The sequence below is a fragment of the Drosophila subpulchrella genome, chromosome 2L, assembly GCF_014743375.2.
Source record: "Drosophila subpulchrella strain 33 F10 #4 breed RU33 chromosome 2L, RU_Dsub_v1.1 Primary Assembly, whole genome shotgun sequence".
Lineage (NCBI taxonomy): Eukaryota > Metazoa > Arthropoda > Insecta > Diptera > Drosophilidae > Drosophila > Drosophila subpulchrella.
This window is the reverse complement of record NC_050610.1, coordinates 16,932,110-16,949,922: the sequence shown is the minus strand read 5'-3', so window position 1 is coordinate 16,949,922 and position 17,813 is coordinate 16,932,110. Positions and strand designations below refer to the sequence as shown.

The window sequence follows — 17,813 nt, the reverse complement described above, 5'->3', positions numbered from 1 at the left end:
AGGTTCTATAAATTTTGAATCATTATTCATTACATTGATAAAAAATGCATTACATATCTCAATTGAATTAAAGGCAATCAAAAGAACTATTTCTAAATTCAAAGTAAGAACATCTAGAGGGATCTTTCTATTCGACGAACATTTATTAATAGTAAAATGATGGCCGTGCGATACAGTACAGGGCTACAGTTACGTTACAATTACGTTACAGTTACAATTGAATCGCAAGAAATGTCGCTATTAGTTAGTAAACGCGTGACTGTGCGCCTGGAATGTGCATTAGTTAGTAGGTAATATGTATTAGTATCACTCTGGTGCAACGCATATCCTTGCGGTCGTTCGATGTCCGATAGGACCCCACTTCCTCTAGCCCATGCTGGTGGCCAGGTGCTTGTTGGAGCCAACGTTTCCGGATCCCCCTCCTCCTCCTCCACCACCACCACCACCGGCTGGACCATCGTTGGTCACGCACGTGGGAATGGCACTGGACCATTTGCCATTCTTGAGGCACTTGAGAACCTTGGAGCCGCGCAGATCCAATCCGGCATCGCAGGTAAAGGTGATGCTTTCGCCGATGGCGTAATAGAACTTGACGGAGGACATCCGGCCGCTGATGACGGTGCCCGGATAGGAGCAGGCCTGCACGCACTTGGGCAGGCCGCCCGACCAGCGCCCATTGTCCTGGCAGGCAATGATCGGCTGGCCCTGCATCATGTACTCCGGGTTGCAATTGAACTGGACCACATCGCCGGCACGATAAGGAGCCGAGCCCTGGGCGTAACCATTTTGCGGCGCTCCGGGATTGTCGCACTGCAAAAAAACGACAACGGATGTGAAGAAGTAAATTGTGAAAAAGTTGAGGGCCTGTTACACACCTGCACCTCGACGCAGGTGGGCAGCGGCGCCGACCACTCGCCCGTGGGATTGCAGATGGCCTCCGATGGGCCGCGCAGCCCGTAGCCGGAGGAGCACGAGAAGGCCGCCCGGCCGCCCACCTCACGCGACAGCACAGAGACGCGCGGCGAGCTGGCGTTGCTGCCCATCCCCAGCGGGATGTCGCCGCACTCGACGCTCTCGCAAACCGGCAGCGGTGCGCTCCAATTGCCACTCGGCAGGCAGAACAGCTCCGAGGCGCCAATCAAGGAGTTCCCATTCGCGCAGGACAGCAGCGCCCGCGTGCTCAGCTTGGTATCGTTGGTGTTCACGATCAGGCCACGTCGCATCGGTATCTCCGGGCAGTTGATCGCTCGCACCACCACCTCCACGGCGTGCTCATGGCGAGCGGGGGTCATGCACGAATAGAACCCGGAGTCGTCGCTGGCCGCGTCCACGATGCTCAGGCGGTACTCCAAGGTCGAGTCGCGACCCTCGTCCGCTTCGGTCACCCAGCCCTCTGTGTAGTTCCTGCAATGCACGGGGTTTCGTTAGATGTGGTATTTTGATGTTTTCCTTAACAATACCCAAACGATTCATGAACTCAGACACTGCAAAATATTATCTTTTCTAGTATCAATAAGTAAATATCTTAAGAAATTTAAAATATGCCTTAGCTACATCTTCTTACCAACAAAAATATCATATCTTCACCCCTAAAACTCAAAATGGTATATTTTTTTTTTAATTAATTGGTCTCCTGTTACCAACAACCAATTCATAATCCATGAATGAAAAAAGCAATACCATGTTCATTAAAAATAAAAAAAAATTGTTTAACAAACATTTTTTTAACATACCCTTATCTGCAATTGCATTTAGTCAGTTAAATAAAAATGTCAAATTTTATACAGTCTATATAGTAAACCCAACCCGATACCCACTTGTGTGTATGACTGACGTTCCACTTGGGATTTCCAAAGCGTCGCATCCACAGGCACTCCATGTGCAGAGTGGTTCCGGGATAAACGATCAGCTTGCCATCGTTGCTCTGGGCGATGGGACCGTTTTGGTGTCGGAACAGGATGGTTGGAGCCTTCTCCACTGCATTTGAGGATAGCTTATATTATCTAAGGCGAAATGATAATGCTAAATACGTACTTGCATAGTCGTTCTCCTGGTTTAAGCCGGAACACACGGGCTTGGTGTTGGTCCATTCCGAGTGAATGCAGGTCCTCTCATGACTACCTGTCATCGAAAATTTTCCAATGTCCATACATCTGAGAGGGTTGTTTTACATATAATGATATAATACATAATGTATATATCCTAATAAAATATTAAATACAATACGGCTGTTGCTCACAGCTCACCTAGATATGATTGTGGCTCCTGGTGGAAAGTCCACAACGTCCTCACGAATCTCTAGGTCATTGTAGAAACTAACCACATTAGCTTCGTTGTTTCTGAAAACACAAGTTCCGTTTTCTAAGAAAATATATATTTAAATTAAAACATTTTAGATATTTTAAGTAGGAGTGAGCTGCTATATCTCACCACAGTTGTAGGATCGTCCTATCCACAGTCCATTGTCGCAGATGATGCGCCATGTCTGCCGATCCCCGGCCGCATTTGGGATGCAGTTGAAGAAGATCTCCGTGCCGCTCTCGTAGGCGCCATCAAGCTCTGGATGCTCGGCATTCCTTTAGTGATTATAATGATGGCTTATAAGGGCACGAGGTATAACGAGGCAATAACTTACTTGTAGACCAGAGCGCCATCTGTAAGCATGGGAGGACCACACATTTTCATGTCGTCGTGCTCATCGGTGCTATTGTCATGGTGATCATGATCGTTGTCCAGTTCGTTGTGCTCCATCTTGGGATGTGGAGTGGGCGTGGCATGCTCCACTTCCTGACGAGACTTCCTCAAGCCCGACTCGCAAGGAATACTGGGTGGTGTGAGGATGCCCTTGTGGCAGGACATCTCTATGGGATTGGCGTTCGTGGAGAGTTCACAGCGAACGCTTACGCTACTTCCATGACCAATTGTTAATCCTGCCCGATAGCCTCCCTGGGAAATAAGGGTACTTTTTAGTTGTGATTAAACTATTTATGGAGTATCCTTACATCGTAGATGACTCCGGGAATATTGGGCAGCGTGCATGGTACCGAAGTGCACTCGGAAAAGGCGTTTACCGACCAAGATCCGTGGGCACAACGCAGCTGAGCCGAGCCCTAGAATTTTAAGAAGGAAACTTAATGATGTAGCTCTCAGTAAAAAAAATTTGAACACTTAAAAAAAAAATTCTTTTTTTATTAAAAAAATTTTTAAAGAACATTTTTTTTTTTGTTTTTACTTTTCCCTGTTCAATTAGTAAAATCAAGTCAAATAAATTTACAAAAATAAAAAATTCATAAGAATATAAAAACTTCCCATAAACGACGGGTAACTAAAATTCAAAATATTTTTTCTCGGTATAATCATGTCATTATAAAATATGAAATATGTAAATTAATTGTATTAAACAATTTTTAGTTCAGTGCTTCAAAGCTCTCTTTCCCACCTGAATGTTGAACCCATCCTCGCACTCCAGGGTGATGAACTCGTTCGACTGGATCTCCTCGTAGGTGGAGAGCGGGGTGAGCGAGGGCTTGTCGCTGAGCTGTTTCGTGTGGGGCTCCACCTTGTAGTACTGTCCGTGTTCCACGGCGGGCACCAAACAGGGAGCGGACAGGCACTTGGGCGTTTCCGGCTTCCAGATTCCACGGATGCAGCGTGCCGTGACATTGTCACCCTTTATGTTCAGCTTGAATCCGGCATTGCACTCCAGATGCAGCATGATGCCCACGGCATTGCGGCCAGGAACCTTGCCCGGACGCAATGTGGTCACGTTACCAAAGGAGTCCCAGTCGAGATCTTCGCAGGGTCCTCGCAAGCGTTTGCCACCGCCACCCTTTCCGGCCTCTCCTCCATCGCTAATGTCCACTTCCGCATCCGGAAGAGTGGCCCCCGAGGGAGGTGGCGCCTGTCCAATGCTGGAGCTCCTCTTGCGCCTCCGTCGCACTATCTGAGATTTCAATTGGTCCATGTAGGATCTGGTGGCATTTACGTGAAAGCTGCGCGATGCCACCGGCGGTGATCCATTGGATAGCAATTCCTCCTTGGGAGTGCGGTTTATGTGGACCACCTGATTCCGCGATGCCTGGTTGATGTTGGGCAGTGCAACGACTCCTGTTCCTACTCCGCCTCCCAGGTAATTGTTTCCATTCACGAATTCCCTAAAGTTGGACTTGCCCCGCATCATCATCTGCCCTCCATCATGGTGGGCATTGAGGTTGTTGCCCAACCTGCCAACTGGATCCTGAGCGTGAAGCTTCTGGTAGATCCGGTCATGACCCAGCATCTTGCGAACATATCGCTGATATCGCTCCTTGATCTTTTGGTAGTACTTGGAGTAGGCCAGTGCGGCATCCGAGGGATAGGGCTGCGGATTCGGATGAGGACTAGCATTGCGCTTCACCCGGTGGACCGTTGGCTGGGCAGTATTGGCAACTACAAGATATGGTATCTAAATATAATATATACGACTTAGGACATTTTTACCTACCAGCTTTGATATAGGTCTCATTTTCGATTAGCTGTCTTTGAAGATCTCGCTGACGTCGCAGGAGATACATGGATCGCAGCTGGCGGATCTCAAGGGAGCGACGTCTGCGGCGATTCCATCGAAGACGAGGATGCTGTCCCAGTAGACACTGCGGCAGATCCAATGGACGCCACTTGCCACCCACACACGTGGCACCCGGCGGACCAACCTATCAATAGCTATGTATCATCTTGTGCTTTTGTAAGGATGCCATTTTTTTACCTCCAAGACATATCCCTTGTCGCAATCGTACATGATCTGTTTGTTATTCACGATCTTCTTCACATACGGTCGGTAGTCATAGAGCCCCATGTTTCCAACGAGCAGGACCTTGCCGTTGGGTATGTAACCGGGAAAGGAGCAGAAGACCTCGTCGCACTTGGGCGTCTCCCCAGTCCAGTTGCCAAAGGAGCAGGTGAGCACATAGTCATGCGGATCCGTCACATCCTTGCCCTCGGGACTGACCAGTTTGAAGCCATCCTTGCACTTGAAACGCGCCTTCATGCCGTGCTCCGTTTTGGGAGCCATTACCATTCCATGTTTGGGTGGCCTCGGCATACTCTTGCACCGGGCGGGCACACAGCGTGGAATGATGCTCCATGTGCCGTTGTTGCATGTGGGCGGACTGAGCAAGGAGACGGGAAACTCATAGTTCTCATCACACTTGACCTCCAGTGCTGTTCCATGCTTCACCTTCTCCACTCCCCCAATGCCGATGTTCTGCGTTTGAATGGGCGACTGTGTCGTGGTCGTCGGCGGATGGATAATCGTGGTCCCATTCTCATCCGTGGTTATCTCAATGGGGTAGACATTGCCCTGGGAGATAGTGGGCACCACACAGGGCGCCAAGCATTCGGGCAGGGCGTTACGCCATCTTCCGTCGATCTGGCAGACGCTCGAGCCCAGGCCATTGATCATCATCTCCGGCTGGCAACGGAAAATTATGCTGGCCCCCAGCCCAGTGCCCGCCTCGATATTCTCGATCCAGCCGTTGTAAAGGACTCCGGGATGGCCGCAGTTGATCTCTGTTGAAGGAGGGTTAGGATGCCATTAGTGCAAGTACAGTCGTCACAGGAATGATTGTCTATAATACTAAAGATTTCCTACATTTATTGAAAATAGAAATATTAAAAATCAATACTGACTTGAATAAATAATGAATGCTTAGGGTTCAATAATATTTTTGTAGATGTCTCAAAAATTCTGTTTTTATAAATTCTAAGAAAAACATTTTGATATTATTTTATATAAACTAATTCTTTTCTTAACTTTGCAGATTTTAAAATATCTATTTTCCCTTTAGAACTTTTGAACTTGCGATTTCTGTGACAAGCTTGGCCTAAGGAATACCCCTTGGGTCCCATATACCTATACACATCTGCAGCAGTGGTCGGCGGCAGAGAGAATTTGCATCCCAAGGACTTAGAAAGGGCTAACTCACCCTTGCAGGTGGGCAGCAGCCCGCTCCACTTTCGATCCGCTCCGCAGCGACTGGAACTCTCGCCCATCAGGGTGTAGCCGTAGCGGCACTCGTAGCTGACCACCGAGTTGTAGGCCAGGGTGGTGTAGGTGGCCTTGCCGTTCTTGGGATTCTCCGGAGTGGGGCACACCACCGAGGTGACCACTGTGCGGGAAGCGGAAGAAGCGGGTTAGCAATCGATGGGGGAAGAGGCTAGGGGAAAGCTAAAAGCTACCACAAATCTTTGAAAGCTGCTAGCGATCGATCCACCAAATAAAACAACTTCGTTTCGGTTTCGATTTGATTAAATTTCTTATTCTTTTTTTTAATATTTTTTTTTTGTTTTTGCTCAAGATTTGCGGTAACTTTTATTTATTCATTCAATTCAACATTAATAGGCCAACAACAACAACAAGGTATTGCATAAATTTTTGAACAATCTGTTTTTAGTAACGCTAGATCAAATCAGAGATAGAGAGAGAATGTGTGTGGTTAACAGGATCGGAGAACTCCGACTGGAGGACCCGAACCCTGACCAAAGTACATAGTACGCTTAATACATAGTTGTTTGGATACGGATATTGGTATTGGGGATCTGTGCCATTGCCAGCTCCAAAGAGTCGGTAACGAAACTCAAAGGGTCGTCTCGCCTAGGACAACGACGCTTGGGTGGTGGTTACATTTGCGCTATCCGCTTTAAAGGTCAGAGGTCGGTTACAAGCTCTACAGGCTATTTAGCAATACTCACAGACACAGGTGGGCAGCTCCTTGGGCGTCCAGGATCCATCCGACTGGCAATATCGCTCATGTTTGCCCACCAACTCGTATCCGGTTCCGCAATTGTAGGTGATTTTGCATCCATAGGTATAACACTCGCCGGCATGCCATCCATAAGCCGGATCTGGTGGCTGGCCACAGGATCGAGCTGAAATCGTTAATAGGTTATAGTTCTAACAGGATATCCCTTATAAGCAGACAAATCACTCACGTTCGCACTGAATATCCGGCCCATACCAACTGGCCAGGTTGTCGATGGCCAGGCACTTGGCCCGGGGAAATCCATTGGTCACATAGCCGGTGTGACAATGATACTGCACCGTGGAGTCCAGGTCAAAGGTTTCCTGTTCCGGCAACGCCGAATTTCGGGCATGCTCTATTTGCGGCGGCTTCAGGCAGTAAACTAGGGGGTTTCCAAGGATTAAATGATTTATTTTATTAAGTTTTTAATTCATTTCACTTACTGTTCTGCTTGCAAGCCGGCTCAGCTCCGGCCCAATTGCCATCCGCCTGGCAAAGTCGACTCTGCAGACCCACCACATGGTATCCATGGGGACAGGCGTAGGATGCACGGGCTCCAAAGTGACGTCCGGCCACTGTGACCTGACCCAAACTGGGTTGTGCAAGCTCAGGGCATTCGCGATCTAGGAAAAAAATGTATATCATTTAATTTTAAAAAGGCCTAGAACAAACTCATCATTAATTGTTGTGCCCTGCAGTTATATCTTTCTGTTATCTTTAATTACTTCTATAGACATGAGAATACCCAAATAGGATCAGTATTCTGTCTAAACATGTTCCTTTCAAAACAAACCACTCCATCTAATCTTTGACAGCAATAAAAAAACAAACAAAAAGTTTTTTGTTTTATGATACCTTAACTTTGAGAACTTAACCTTAACTTTAAAGAAAAAAATGTTTAAATACAAATGGATATTGTTTTGATATTTTAAAAATAGTCTAAATTATTGTAAAGGTTTGATTTCATATAAGTTATAACTATTTTAGCACTTACATGCTTTTACTATTATTCTGTTCCATTGGAACCCTTGAGATACCCGATTATTTTTTTGGAATAAGAGTTAGGAGACCTTCAAACCCGAGACCCACCTGGTTTAATGCAGGAGTTGCCGCATACCCCATCGCACAAGCACTTCTTCTTCTTGCTCTTGCAGTCCTCGTCGGAGGAGCACTTCCTCAAGCACTTCTGGCCAAGCAGAGTGGCCTGCTCCTCATCCCGGGGACACTCCGTAGAGGGCGAGTTGCGGGGATTCTTGTAGACCCGTCCATCGTCATCCGATTCCAGGGAGTCGTCATCCTCCTCCCAGTCGTCGTCATCGTCATCCTGCTGCGGAATCTCCGAGGTCGTCTGGATGCTGGTGCTCATCGTGCTGGTTGGCACCGAAATCACTGCAAGAACACAAGTCACACAGCTGTCAGTCATCTGGCAAATGGAAAGCCCATGTGCACCCCACAAATAATACACAAATAATACAAATTCCACCCCTTATCGAGGCTTCTGTTTTGGTTTCCCGTATTCGCGTTTGTTTTGCTTCGCCTCGCGTGCGGACAAAAACATTGACCTATTTCCCCCGATGCCTGGTCCAGATGTTTGATGCCTCGGTCCCAGACTCTTTGGGAGTCTGCGCACTGGACACCAGCTTATATAATCCTGCAGCATATACATTTTTCTTCTTGGCAATTTCGAGAATTGCCAAAATTTTTGAAATCCATATCCCCTGTATAGGTTTTTTTAATCATATTAAAAGTTCTGGTTGTACCCTCTGTTTTGGGGTTTACTTATTGACCTTTGTAGACCAGAATGGTGGTCACTAGACACTGCAGCAGCAGACGATTCATTTTGATTCTATTCTTTGCAAGGTTTTTCTCTGTGATTTTTCTCCTTTCGCCGAATCGGCTTTGGCTTTATAGCATTTTAAATGGATAAATTTGTTGAATTCCTTCGCTTTATGCCAATTTCTTGGTAACTTTTTCAACAACTTCGGCGCCTCGAGACTTGTCACTTCGAGGCAAAGAAACGAAATGCAGCCAGGCCAGCTGCTTTCTCCCCTTTTTGGCTCTGGCCTTTTGACAGATCAAGCGAGAAGCAGCCAATTTGACAGCTCTCAACGGTGGTTGGTCCCGTTAACGGGAAACGGATAAGGTAAGAGTCAGAAGGAAAATCCGGGAAAGTGCAAAAATATTTTTAAAATATTAGCATACTTATTGGGGAGTAAGGTATTGCCTTTAATATTATCATAACCAAGTTAATTTGGTTTTACATAAAGGTATACAAAATAATTATTTATAAGCCTTGCTCTATAATAAAATTAAACATTATAAATAATACATACCTGTTCATAAATAAAATTTTAAAAATAAAATATATATCTTCATCAATAACATTTTGATTTTCAATACTTTAAATAAAATATATCTGTTCATAAAAACAATTTTAAAAATAAAATATATATCTTTATCAATAAAATGTTGAGTTTCAATACTATAAATAAAAAATTTCCGTTCATAAATAACATTTTAAAAATAAAATATATACCAATACAATTTTAAATTACATAATTTAAGGTGTGAAATGAAGATCGTAACTTTAATATTTAAAATACCAAAAATAACTATTAAGATCTATTGTAAATTTGAGCATGTTCTATTTAATCAAACTATTTCGATAGCTAAAAATGCCTTACATACATTTAAATATGTGCCCATAAGATTAAATTAGTACAAATAGTAAGCAATGCCAGTTTTCGTTTATATTAACTTAAGGATCTTTATATTTTAGTGCAATATTTTATGCTCTTTAACATACATTTATACCTTCCTTTAAGTTAATTCTTCAAAAATACATTTATCTTTTCCTATGAGTTATTTCTATGGTCCGAACTTAAGCTCTATTGCCAAGGATATTGGTCCTTTGGGATCACCGTTCCACTGTACTGCTTAACGGTAATTCGCACGAAGGTCTTTAGTGGCCACTTTGAATGGAATTGCAGCCCTCGTCGAGAGCTTCGAGAGAGCGGAGGTCGGAAAAGCTCCGGAGCTTTCCGCAATACGCACTCGCTGGCGACCGATTTTCCAACGGTTTCAGAAGCAGTGAAAATTCAGAGCGCCCAGCACTACGACTACGCACATCGGCGGGATAAGGAAAAACTAGCCGAGGCGCGCACTGCCATCCAAAAAAAAAAAAAAAAAACAGAAAAAAAAGTTAGAGAACCGAGCGGAGAAAAGGAAAAACGCACTCGAAAGATACACTTTTCAGACGAAATGTCTTCGCGGCGTGTGTGTAACAAACATTTTGATTAGGCAATTAATTGAGCAAAGTGCAAGTGCAGTGGGTGGAAAATGTTTTAGACTCGGTGGTGCTCGGTTGGTTCGCCAGATTGCGACGGGGTCGTCGGGGTGTCGTCGGGGCGGCTTTTCCGGGGGGCGCATGTGAAAAGCGCGTAAAGAAAAGTAAGTGACAGCAACGGTACAGGACAGAACAGAAATTTGTGTATTAAAATAAATCAAATAACCAACTAAACGATGCATACACACACCGAATGAGTGCGCGCTGCAAATGGGCATCGCATCTGTGATGTGAAAAGCGAATGCGAGCGAAAATACACGGGATTCGGACTCGGATTCAGATTCTTTGACAAATTAATTGATATTGAACCATTTCGAAATTCCGCTGCGACAAAATGTCGAACTAACAGATTCAAAAAAAAAAAAAAAAACATATATTCTGTGTATATAAGGGGGGGATTTATTTTTAGCGTCATTTTCCCCACTCCCCTACCCCAACAAAAGAATTTTAAATCGGTCGCGAAAGACAAATGCTGTGTATATTTCGGTTGAACGATCGAAAATATTTTGATATCCAATAAATACTTAACCAGGGGAAAGTGCTTAAGCATCTCAAAACATACATATGTACATATGCACATAGGTGGTATCCAAACGATGGGCAAAGAGGGGCTCGCGCGTCAACAATTTTCAAGCGTGTACACAAAAATCCAGCCAAGCGCATTGCCCGCAATAAATCCGAGACGAGACCCAGACCCAGACCCACCAGAACCCACCAACCACCACCCACCACCCATCGCCCACCGCCCAGCACCACCCACTTGGGCCAGTTCACTCGACCACTTGATTAACGCCAATGCCAATTCAACGCAGAAAATCTCTATAAAAAGTTCCCGCAGAGAGCATGCGTTCGGTTCTTCAGAGAAAAGCTTTTCTCTCTTCTAGCCCCCTCTCTTTCCAACCCCCCCGAGTTGCTCCTTCTCGCTCGCTCCTCGCACAGGATGTGCTCGGTGTCCCACAAGCATTTTGTTTTTGTCATTGACCTGTTGTGGAAAAAATTATATCTGTCAGTTCATCAACTATTTACGACCACTATTACGGAACAATTATAAAATATATAATGAGCTCTGCCCCATTAAACAGGAAACATCTTGATCAAAAGGACAATACTTTTCAAATCTAACCCCTTAAGTGTTTCTTAATCGATATGGGCATGGGATACCCTGAAACAGCTGTGAAGTTCCCACTAAAACAATTTTTTCCTGCAAGTTACCAAACGAATACTTGAAACTTAGTAAGATTGTAACATCTTATGGATACTTTCCTATTATAATCGGGCTATTATAAAAGGCATTTCATCAACTATTTATTACTACGATTAGAAATAATTAAGTGTTGTATGACAAAGAAAAAGAATTCAAAGCGTTTATAAGTCAGTATTCTCAAGAGCTTCTTAATTGTTAAGGATAAAACATCTGTAAAACTGCCAAATTAAGTAGTTTAATCTTTCTTAAATAATACAATATTTACAGAAATTTAAAAATTAAAATATATTTGCAAGCCTATGATTACTTTAAACTATACTAAATCACATTTTTCTATATATCCTTGATCCTTAATTGATATAGACAGTTTTGGATGGTATCGTGCCTTTTTCTTTTCTGAACAGTTTTAATTAAATTATTTTATTAGTCAGTAATAGACAAAAATTTCTTACCATCTATTGCAGGACATCAATAGTCAATTGTAATTTAAAGAGTAGGGAATCAACCGACCGCAATGGGCAACGTGTGCAGTTCCGGCCAGAAGAAGAAGAAGGACAAGGACAGTGCCTCCGAAAAGTCAGACGAGTAAGTGTGCCCTTCTCATGGCGAGGTGTCGTGATGGAAACTGATTTTGGTTCTGATTGCAGCTCGCCTCCATACCAGGAGGCGGAACAGAAGGGCAACCTGATCTCCACCGACTCGACTGCTGGCGACGAGAAGCGCGCTCCTTTGGCGGCCGTGGAGGCGCTGCCGGAGGTGACTCCACTGCCAGAAGCCAATGGCAACCAGACGCAGGCCCAGAAGCAACAGCCTTCAACGGTCCCGGGCAAGACAGGTGGGGCTGATAAGGGTACGAAGAATACATATAGATGATATAGTTTAAACATCTGTAGACCAAGATTTATCTCTTACCTCTTGTATTACATATTATGACTATTCTTAAACGTAAGAATTATCGGAATGACAGATTAAATTCATTTAGTGGTATTGATTTTTAATTTTCTAACTTAAAAGTTCGCGAATTCTTCAGATTTATCTTTAATACTTAATTTAAGTAAGGTTTTGGTTCCCCATCTTATACATTATTTGCCTCTCCGACAGATTCAAATACCACCACACCACAGGGGGCGCAGGCGCCCAGTGACGTGGCCAATGCCAATCCTGGAGCCGGAAACCTGAGCGTGCTGCAGGGCAAGCCGCCGCCCGGCCGAAAGATTGAGCGGGACAAAAAGATCGTGGTCTATATCCTGGCCGACAACAGCACCGAGTACAAGAAGCACAAGCGCGTCGTCCACAGCCTGTACAAACACTTCAAGAGCAAGTGCCAAAGCCGTGGCTTCGACTTCATAATTGCCGATGTCCACGACAGCGAGCCGGATACGGAGCCGGGCAATGGCAATGCCCGGAAAGATTTCTCCCGCCTGCAGGAGGTCAAGCGCTGGACACAGACACCGCTGGAGGCACAAGGCGGTCACGAGGAGGCGGCCAACTGCCTGAGCGAGATCACGCGTCACTCGGCCGGAGCATATGTGGTGCCAGTTCTCTTTCTGGGCGCCACCCTGGGAACTCCAATGCTGCCGCTGACCATCGAGAGCCAGGACTTCACCTCGGTGCTGGGCACCGCCAGTGAGGCAGAGCGCCTGCTCCTGGAGAAATGGTACACCATTGACAACTCGTATCAGCCGATGTGCCACCGCCTCCATGCCCAACAGGTGGATCCGTACTCCAGCCAGGCGAACGAGGAACTTAACGAGCTGCTGGCTGTCCTGTTGCGCCTGTTCTCCGACGACGTCAAGGACTCGTATCTGACCACCGTGGTGGAGCAGGAGATAAACAACACGGTGCTGATTAGTCAGGAGCTGGCCAAGCGCTGCATCTGGATCCAGACGGGCAGCCAGATGACGCGGCTGTCGGAGAATGCCAGCCAGTTGGAGCAGGAGGTGCAGCGAAGGATCAGTCATGTTTACTCCGGTCTCAAGAACCAGTTGAGCGAAAAGAATCTCATCCGGCTACTGCCCACAATGAGCATTCTGGACGAGGAGCTTTCGGCTGTGATCGAGAACCTGCTGGACAAGGTGCTGGCCGGGATCTTCGATGAGCACCAGCAGAAGAGCAGCATTCCCTACAACACGCTGGGCGTGGACCGAGTGCTGCTCGAGGAACTTCGCCTGGTGGGCCACTACTCGAAGCTGCTCGCCCAGAACTCGGCCAACTTCGACATCATGAACGACGTGAAGCGCTACATCCGGGACAGCACCGCCCAACCGCTGGTCGTATCCGGCGCCCGGGGTAGCGGCAAGAGTGTTCTCGTCTCCAAGATCATGGAGAACGTGCACCGCTGGAAGCCGGAAGCCCAGCTCATACTGAGGTATGTATGTTTCCAATAGGAATCTACAAAGATTATCCATCATTATTGCATTTCTAACGATTAAATTTTTTATAAATTACCTGTGTAGATATGCCAATCTCAGTGCTCGCTCCTCGGATCTCACCTCACTGCTGGGTTCAATGGCCAACCAAATGTCTGTCCTGGAGACAGGTCATCAATGCCAGGTGCCACACGTAAGGAATTTAGTCTTTATTCACATCCAGAAGGATATAATTATGTATTTCCTTCCAAATTAGAAACTGGAGGCTTATGCTCGTGTGATTCACGAGATCCTGGAGCGGCAACAGCGCTTCTTTGTGCTGATCATCGACGGTGTGGACGAACTGCAGCGGGATGAACTGCTCGATTGGCTTCCCCAGCAGCTGGGCAGTGCCAAACTGATCCTCACCATCAGCGAGGATGAGGGCGAGGACGTGGACGGGACGGAGGCTGGGAACGACTCCTTTGATATGCTCGCCGCGCTGGCGCAGTTGGGCATACCACAGAGGTGCTTCCTGCGGCTGCGACAATTCACGGAGCGCCAGTGGCACGACATTCTCAGTTCCGGTGGCGGTGACTTCTATGCGGCCAATGGGGCACTCAAACTGCCCGACGAGTGGAAGATGCTGCATGGCAAGACACCGTACCACGCCAAGTCCTTGTGGTGGCTCGCCTGGCTCGGACATGTTGCCCAGCCGATTGGTGAGATCGGAGAGATCTCCGGCCGTATTTTGCAGGTCCTCGAGTCCAAGTTTGCCGCCGATCAGGTGGAATTGCTGCTGCTGATCGTCCGGCTGTCGCCGTGGGGCATACGCGAGAGCGACTGCCTGGGCGTGTTCCAGAAAATGACCCAGCTGGAGGCGCAGGTCGCCTTTAAGGTCTGGTCCAAGTTCTGCTGGCTGATGGGACCAATGCTGTTAGGTCTTAAGAATATTAGGATAGCGGACAGGAGCTTTGGACGAGCGGTCCTGGCGAGGTATGCGCAGAAGCAGTGGCTGGTACATGAAGCGCTGCGGGACTACTTCGACCGGCAGGACAGCGAGTTCAAGGGTAGCCAGGGTGCCAACACGTGAGTTGTATTCCATTGATAGGTAATCAAATTCATAATCTGTTCTTCTTGGCAGCTACAATTACCAAAAGTACTTAAAACTGCCTTATCATCACTTCTGTGCCGTGATTGAGGACAATCCGGCGCCGCACAAGATCGACATACTCTTCAACTGCTTTTACTTTACGGATCTGCAGTGGATCGCCAATAAGGTGCACGCCACGGGACCGGAGCACCTGCTTCATGACATCCTGCAGGCGGAGTGGCTGGCCAAATCCGACGGCGACAATTGCCCCAGCGGCTATGTGCACATCAACTTCCTTAAGCAATTCCTTGAGCAGTATCTCCACGAGCTGAGCTACGATGGCCAGCAGTTCTACACGCTGATGAAGTACTACCTGAAGACTCGCTTCAGAGAGGCACCAGAGCTAAAGGACGACGAGAAGATACGCTCCTGGTGGGAGTACACCAATGAGCTGGAATTTGCCTTTCTGGAGATCCTTAACGCGGATCTGGATGCGGAGAATGGCAATCAGGAGCAGGATAAGCCGTCGGAGGATGATGCTCCAACCTCGATGCCCGTCAAGGGCTACGATGTCCTGATGAATCTGCCCCAGCCCGGGTGCTATGTGGCCTCCATGTGCACCGAGCGAGCTGAGATTTGCATCTGGGATGTGAAGAACTGCTGCCGCATCCGTGAACTGCAGGGCATCCAGCAGCCAACGGCGATGTGTCCTGTGGGCAACTATGAGGCAGCTGTCCTTTGTCGCCGCGAGATCCGGGTCATCAATCTGGACGAGGGAAAGTTCAAGGTGAGACGGGCTTAAAATGAATACCATAAGTCTGGAAACATGACTAGTAATATGATTTTCCTTGTGTTTCCAGGTTACTCTTAAGGGAGTGATGAACCAAAAGATGCCGTATTTCGGTCTGCACGATCAAAACCACTTGGTTTGTCTGTCCCGAAACCGGATGTATGTGAACCTGATGAATCTGGAGTCGGGCGACTGTGTAACCACCTTCAAGGCGGGCGAGGACCGCTTTCTCAATTCCCTTTTGGTCTCTGGAGACGGGCGGTAATTTGCGGAAATAATGCAAACTAATGTAGTTTCTTAATCCTCGTTTGATTCCAGGATATTGGTGTGCGGCGATGAGACCCAGAAGCCTTTTCCCCTGCTCGTCTGGCACCTTTCGCAGCGCAAGCTGCTCTACGACCTCCGAATCCCGCATCACGACTTCATGACCTCGCTTTCGGCGATCACCCACGAGGGATCCTACGTTTGCGTGGTGGCCAAGGAGCTGAACGAGCCAACGACGCCCAACTTCATTGTGGTATACGACCTACAGAGCGGCACTCTGTTCAAGAAGTGGAAGCCCACCTGCAACACCGTCTCCCTGGCCATCTCCCAGGTGAACGCCTGCGTCATTGCCGGCCTGGAGGATGCCAAAATCCTGATCTGGGACCTGGTCACGGGCAACTGCAAGAGCACCCTGATCGGTCACAATGCTCCGGTGACGTTCTTGAAGTTAGATCCGCTGGGCAAGGTGTTGCTCTCCTACGACAAAGAAGGGCGTGACTCTGCCGTCCGCATGTGGGAGTTGAACTCAGGTATGTCCCAGAGGTTTCACCTTAATCAGCATAATAATGCCTGTTCCTTTCCTGCTGCAGCCAAGTCCCTGGCCGTGTTCAAACCGCCGGCGCAGGTCAGCACCTGTGAGATCCTGCCAAACGGTGCCTTTGTGGTGCTGGCTCTCAAAGATCGCAACTCCCTGCTGACCCTGGCTTTGAAGAACTACGGCGGTGGATCGGGAGCCGCCCTGGACGATGACTGCGGCACACTCTACGGCAATCCGGACAACCAGCACAAAGTTTTCGACTTGAGTAATTAAATCAATTAACGCTAGTTATCATTATTCAAATTATAAATGAAACCTATCAGGGGAGAGCTTAAGAAAAGCATAACTCTGAATTATTATAAATATGGCAAACAAATTTCTCATGCATAATTCATTAGATGTATGTAAAATTCTTTGAGCAAATCTTACCAAATGTACAAAGCAAAAGAAATCCAAAGAAAATTAAAAATTTGAAAATCTACTCAGTTGGCTGGGGGAATTGTGGTGTTCTTTATGTGGTTGCAAACAAATATAGCAGGTTCTTGGCAAACTGGATGATCTCGGTGCCGCCGAGCTTGGAGGTGCCATAGATGCGATCCACGAAGGTGATGGGCACCTCGGCGATGGTGTAGCCATGCTGTCTGGCCCGGACCAACATCTCCATTTGGAAAACATAGCCCTTGGACACGCAGCTCGCGATGCACTTCTCCAGGACATCCTTCTTGTAGAGCCGGAAGGACCCGGTCAGATCACTGGCATCCGGACGGAGAAGAACCTGGGACAGAAAGTTGGCGCCACGCGAGATGAGCTTGCGCTTAAAGTCCCAGCCAAAGACGCCTCCATTTCCAGCGTACCTAGTGCCGGACACAATGTCGTAGTCTCCCTCCTGTTGCAGCTTGATGAACTCTGGGATGAACTTGGGCTGCAGCGGGATAAACGCATTTATTTAACCTACTTCCTCCACGTCTCCCTGTTATCAATACTTACATGATGACTCAAATCCGCATCGATGATAACAATAAAGTCCCCGGTGGCATGTTTGATGCCATGTATGTAGGCCGTCCCAAGGCCCAGTTTGGAGCCGCGGGGTCTCAGCACAATCCTGTCCTCGCCGTAAATCTTCTGCAAGTCCTTGGCCACATCCAGTGTTCCATCCGGACTGCCATCATCAATAACAATCACCTCGTATTCCAGGCCGCTGCAAGGGAAGAACTTTAAATACCTGTTTTTACGTCTTTAAGAAGCCGCTACTCACCTGGCCTTCATGTATTTCACAATTAGCCATATTATAATGGGCAAATTATCCTTTTCGTTGTAGGTGGGCAGCAGTATGCTGTATTTATGGGCATTTGTTGGCATGTCTAATTCTTCCTCAGAACCGTGTAAATAATTCTAATTAGAATTAGAACAGTGTTGGTCAGAGCCCAAGTGAAAAACAGCTGCTTGTCAAT

At 47.0% G+C, this 17,813-nt stretch overlaps 3 protein-coding genes across 6 annotated transcripts; 1 reads left to right on the top strand and 2 right to left on the bottom strand.

The window, feature by feature from the left end:
• Window positions 1-122: 122 nt before the first annotated feature.
• Window positions 123-8,837, bottom strand: LOC119548282 (protein lev-9). 2 transcript variants are annotated; one of them, XM_037855447.1, is made up of 17 exons: window positions 8,567-8,837; window positions 7,869-8,168; window positions 7,223-7,402; window positions 6,970-7,161; window positions 6,730-6,906; window positions 5,964-6,146; window positions 4,745-5,547; window positions 4,484-4,691; window positions 3,440-4,428; window positions 3,003-3,110; window positions 2,636-2,946; window positions 2,431-2,576; window positions 2,247-2,361; window positions 2,035-2,153; window positions 1,818-1,977; window positions 876-1,404; window positions 123-810 (listed from the first exon to the last, which is right to left on the bottom strand). In XM_037855447.1, exons 1-17 carry the CDS (start codon window positions 8,616-8,618, stop codon window positions 367-369), a joined length of 5,016 nt encoding a protein of 1,671 aa, XP_037711375.1. In that variant the 5' UTR covers window positions 8,619-8,837; the 3' UTR covers window positions 123-366. The 2 variants fall into 2 exon arrangements, with proteins under 2 accessions (XP_037711375.1, XP_037711376.1); XM_037855448.1 differs by lacking the exons at window positions 123-810; window positions 876-1,404; window positions 1,818-1,977; ... (7 more) ...; window positions 4,745-5,547; window positions 5,964-6,146 and adding an exon at window positions 6,305-6,675 and having other exon boundaries at window positions 8,567-8,814.
• Window positions 8,838-9,875: 1,038 nt separating this feature from the next.
• On the top strand, window positions 9,876-16,843 carry LOC119548496. Of its 3 annotated transcripts, XM_037855775.1 has the most exons (10): window positions 9,877-10,229; window positions 11,794-11,914; window positions 11,977-12,179; window positions 12,431-13,697; window positions 13,786-13,891; window positions 13,955-14,766; window positions 14,822-15,557; window positions 15,631-15,821; window positions 15,879-16,354; window positions 16,415-16,843. In XM_037855775.1, the coding sequence occupies exons 2-10, from the start codon at window positions 11,844-11,846 to the stop codon at window positions 16,633-16,635; spliced, it is 4,083 nt and encodes a 1,360-aa protein (XP_037711703.1). In that variant the 5' UTR covers window positions 9,877-10,229; window positions 11,794-11,843; the 3' UTR covers window positions 16,636-16,843. The 3 variants fall into 3 exon arrangements, with proteins under 3 accessions (XP_037711701.1, XP_037711703.1, XP_037711702.1); XM_037855773.1 differs by having other exon boundaries at window positions 9,876-10,229; window positions 15,879-16,843; XM_037855774.1 differs by having other exon boundaries at window positions 11,977-12,164; window positions 15,879-16,843.
• On the bottom strand, window positions 16,739-17,778 carry LOC119548498 (dolichol-phosphate mannosyltransferase subunit 1). The gene is made up of 3 exons (XM_037855778.1): window positions 17,618-17,778; window positions 17,350-17,560; window positions 16,739-17,284 (listed from the first exon to the last, which is right to left on the bottom strand). The coding sequence occupies exons 1-3, from the start codon at window positions 17,719-17,721 to the stop codon at window positions 16,874-16,876; spliced, it is 726 nt and encodes a 241-aa protein (XP_037711706.1). The 5' UTR covers window positions 17,722-17,778; the 3' UTR covers window positions 16,739-16,873.
• Between the last annotated feature and the right edge of the window lie 35 nt (window positions 17,779-17,813).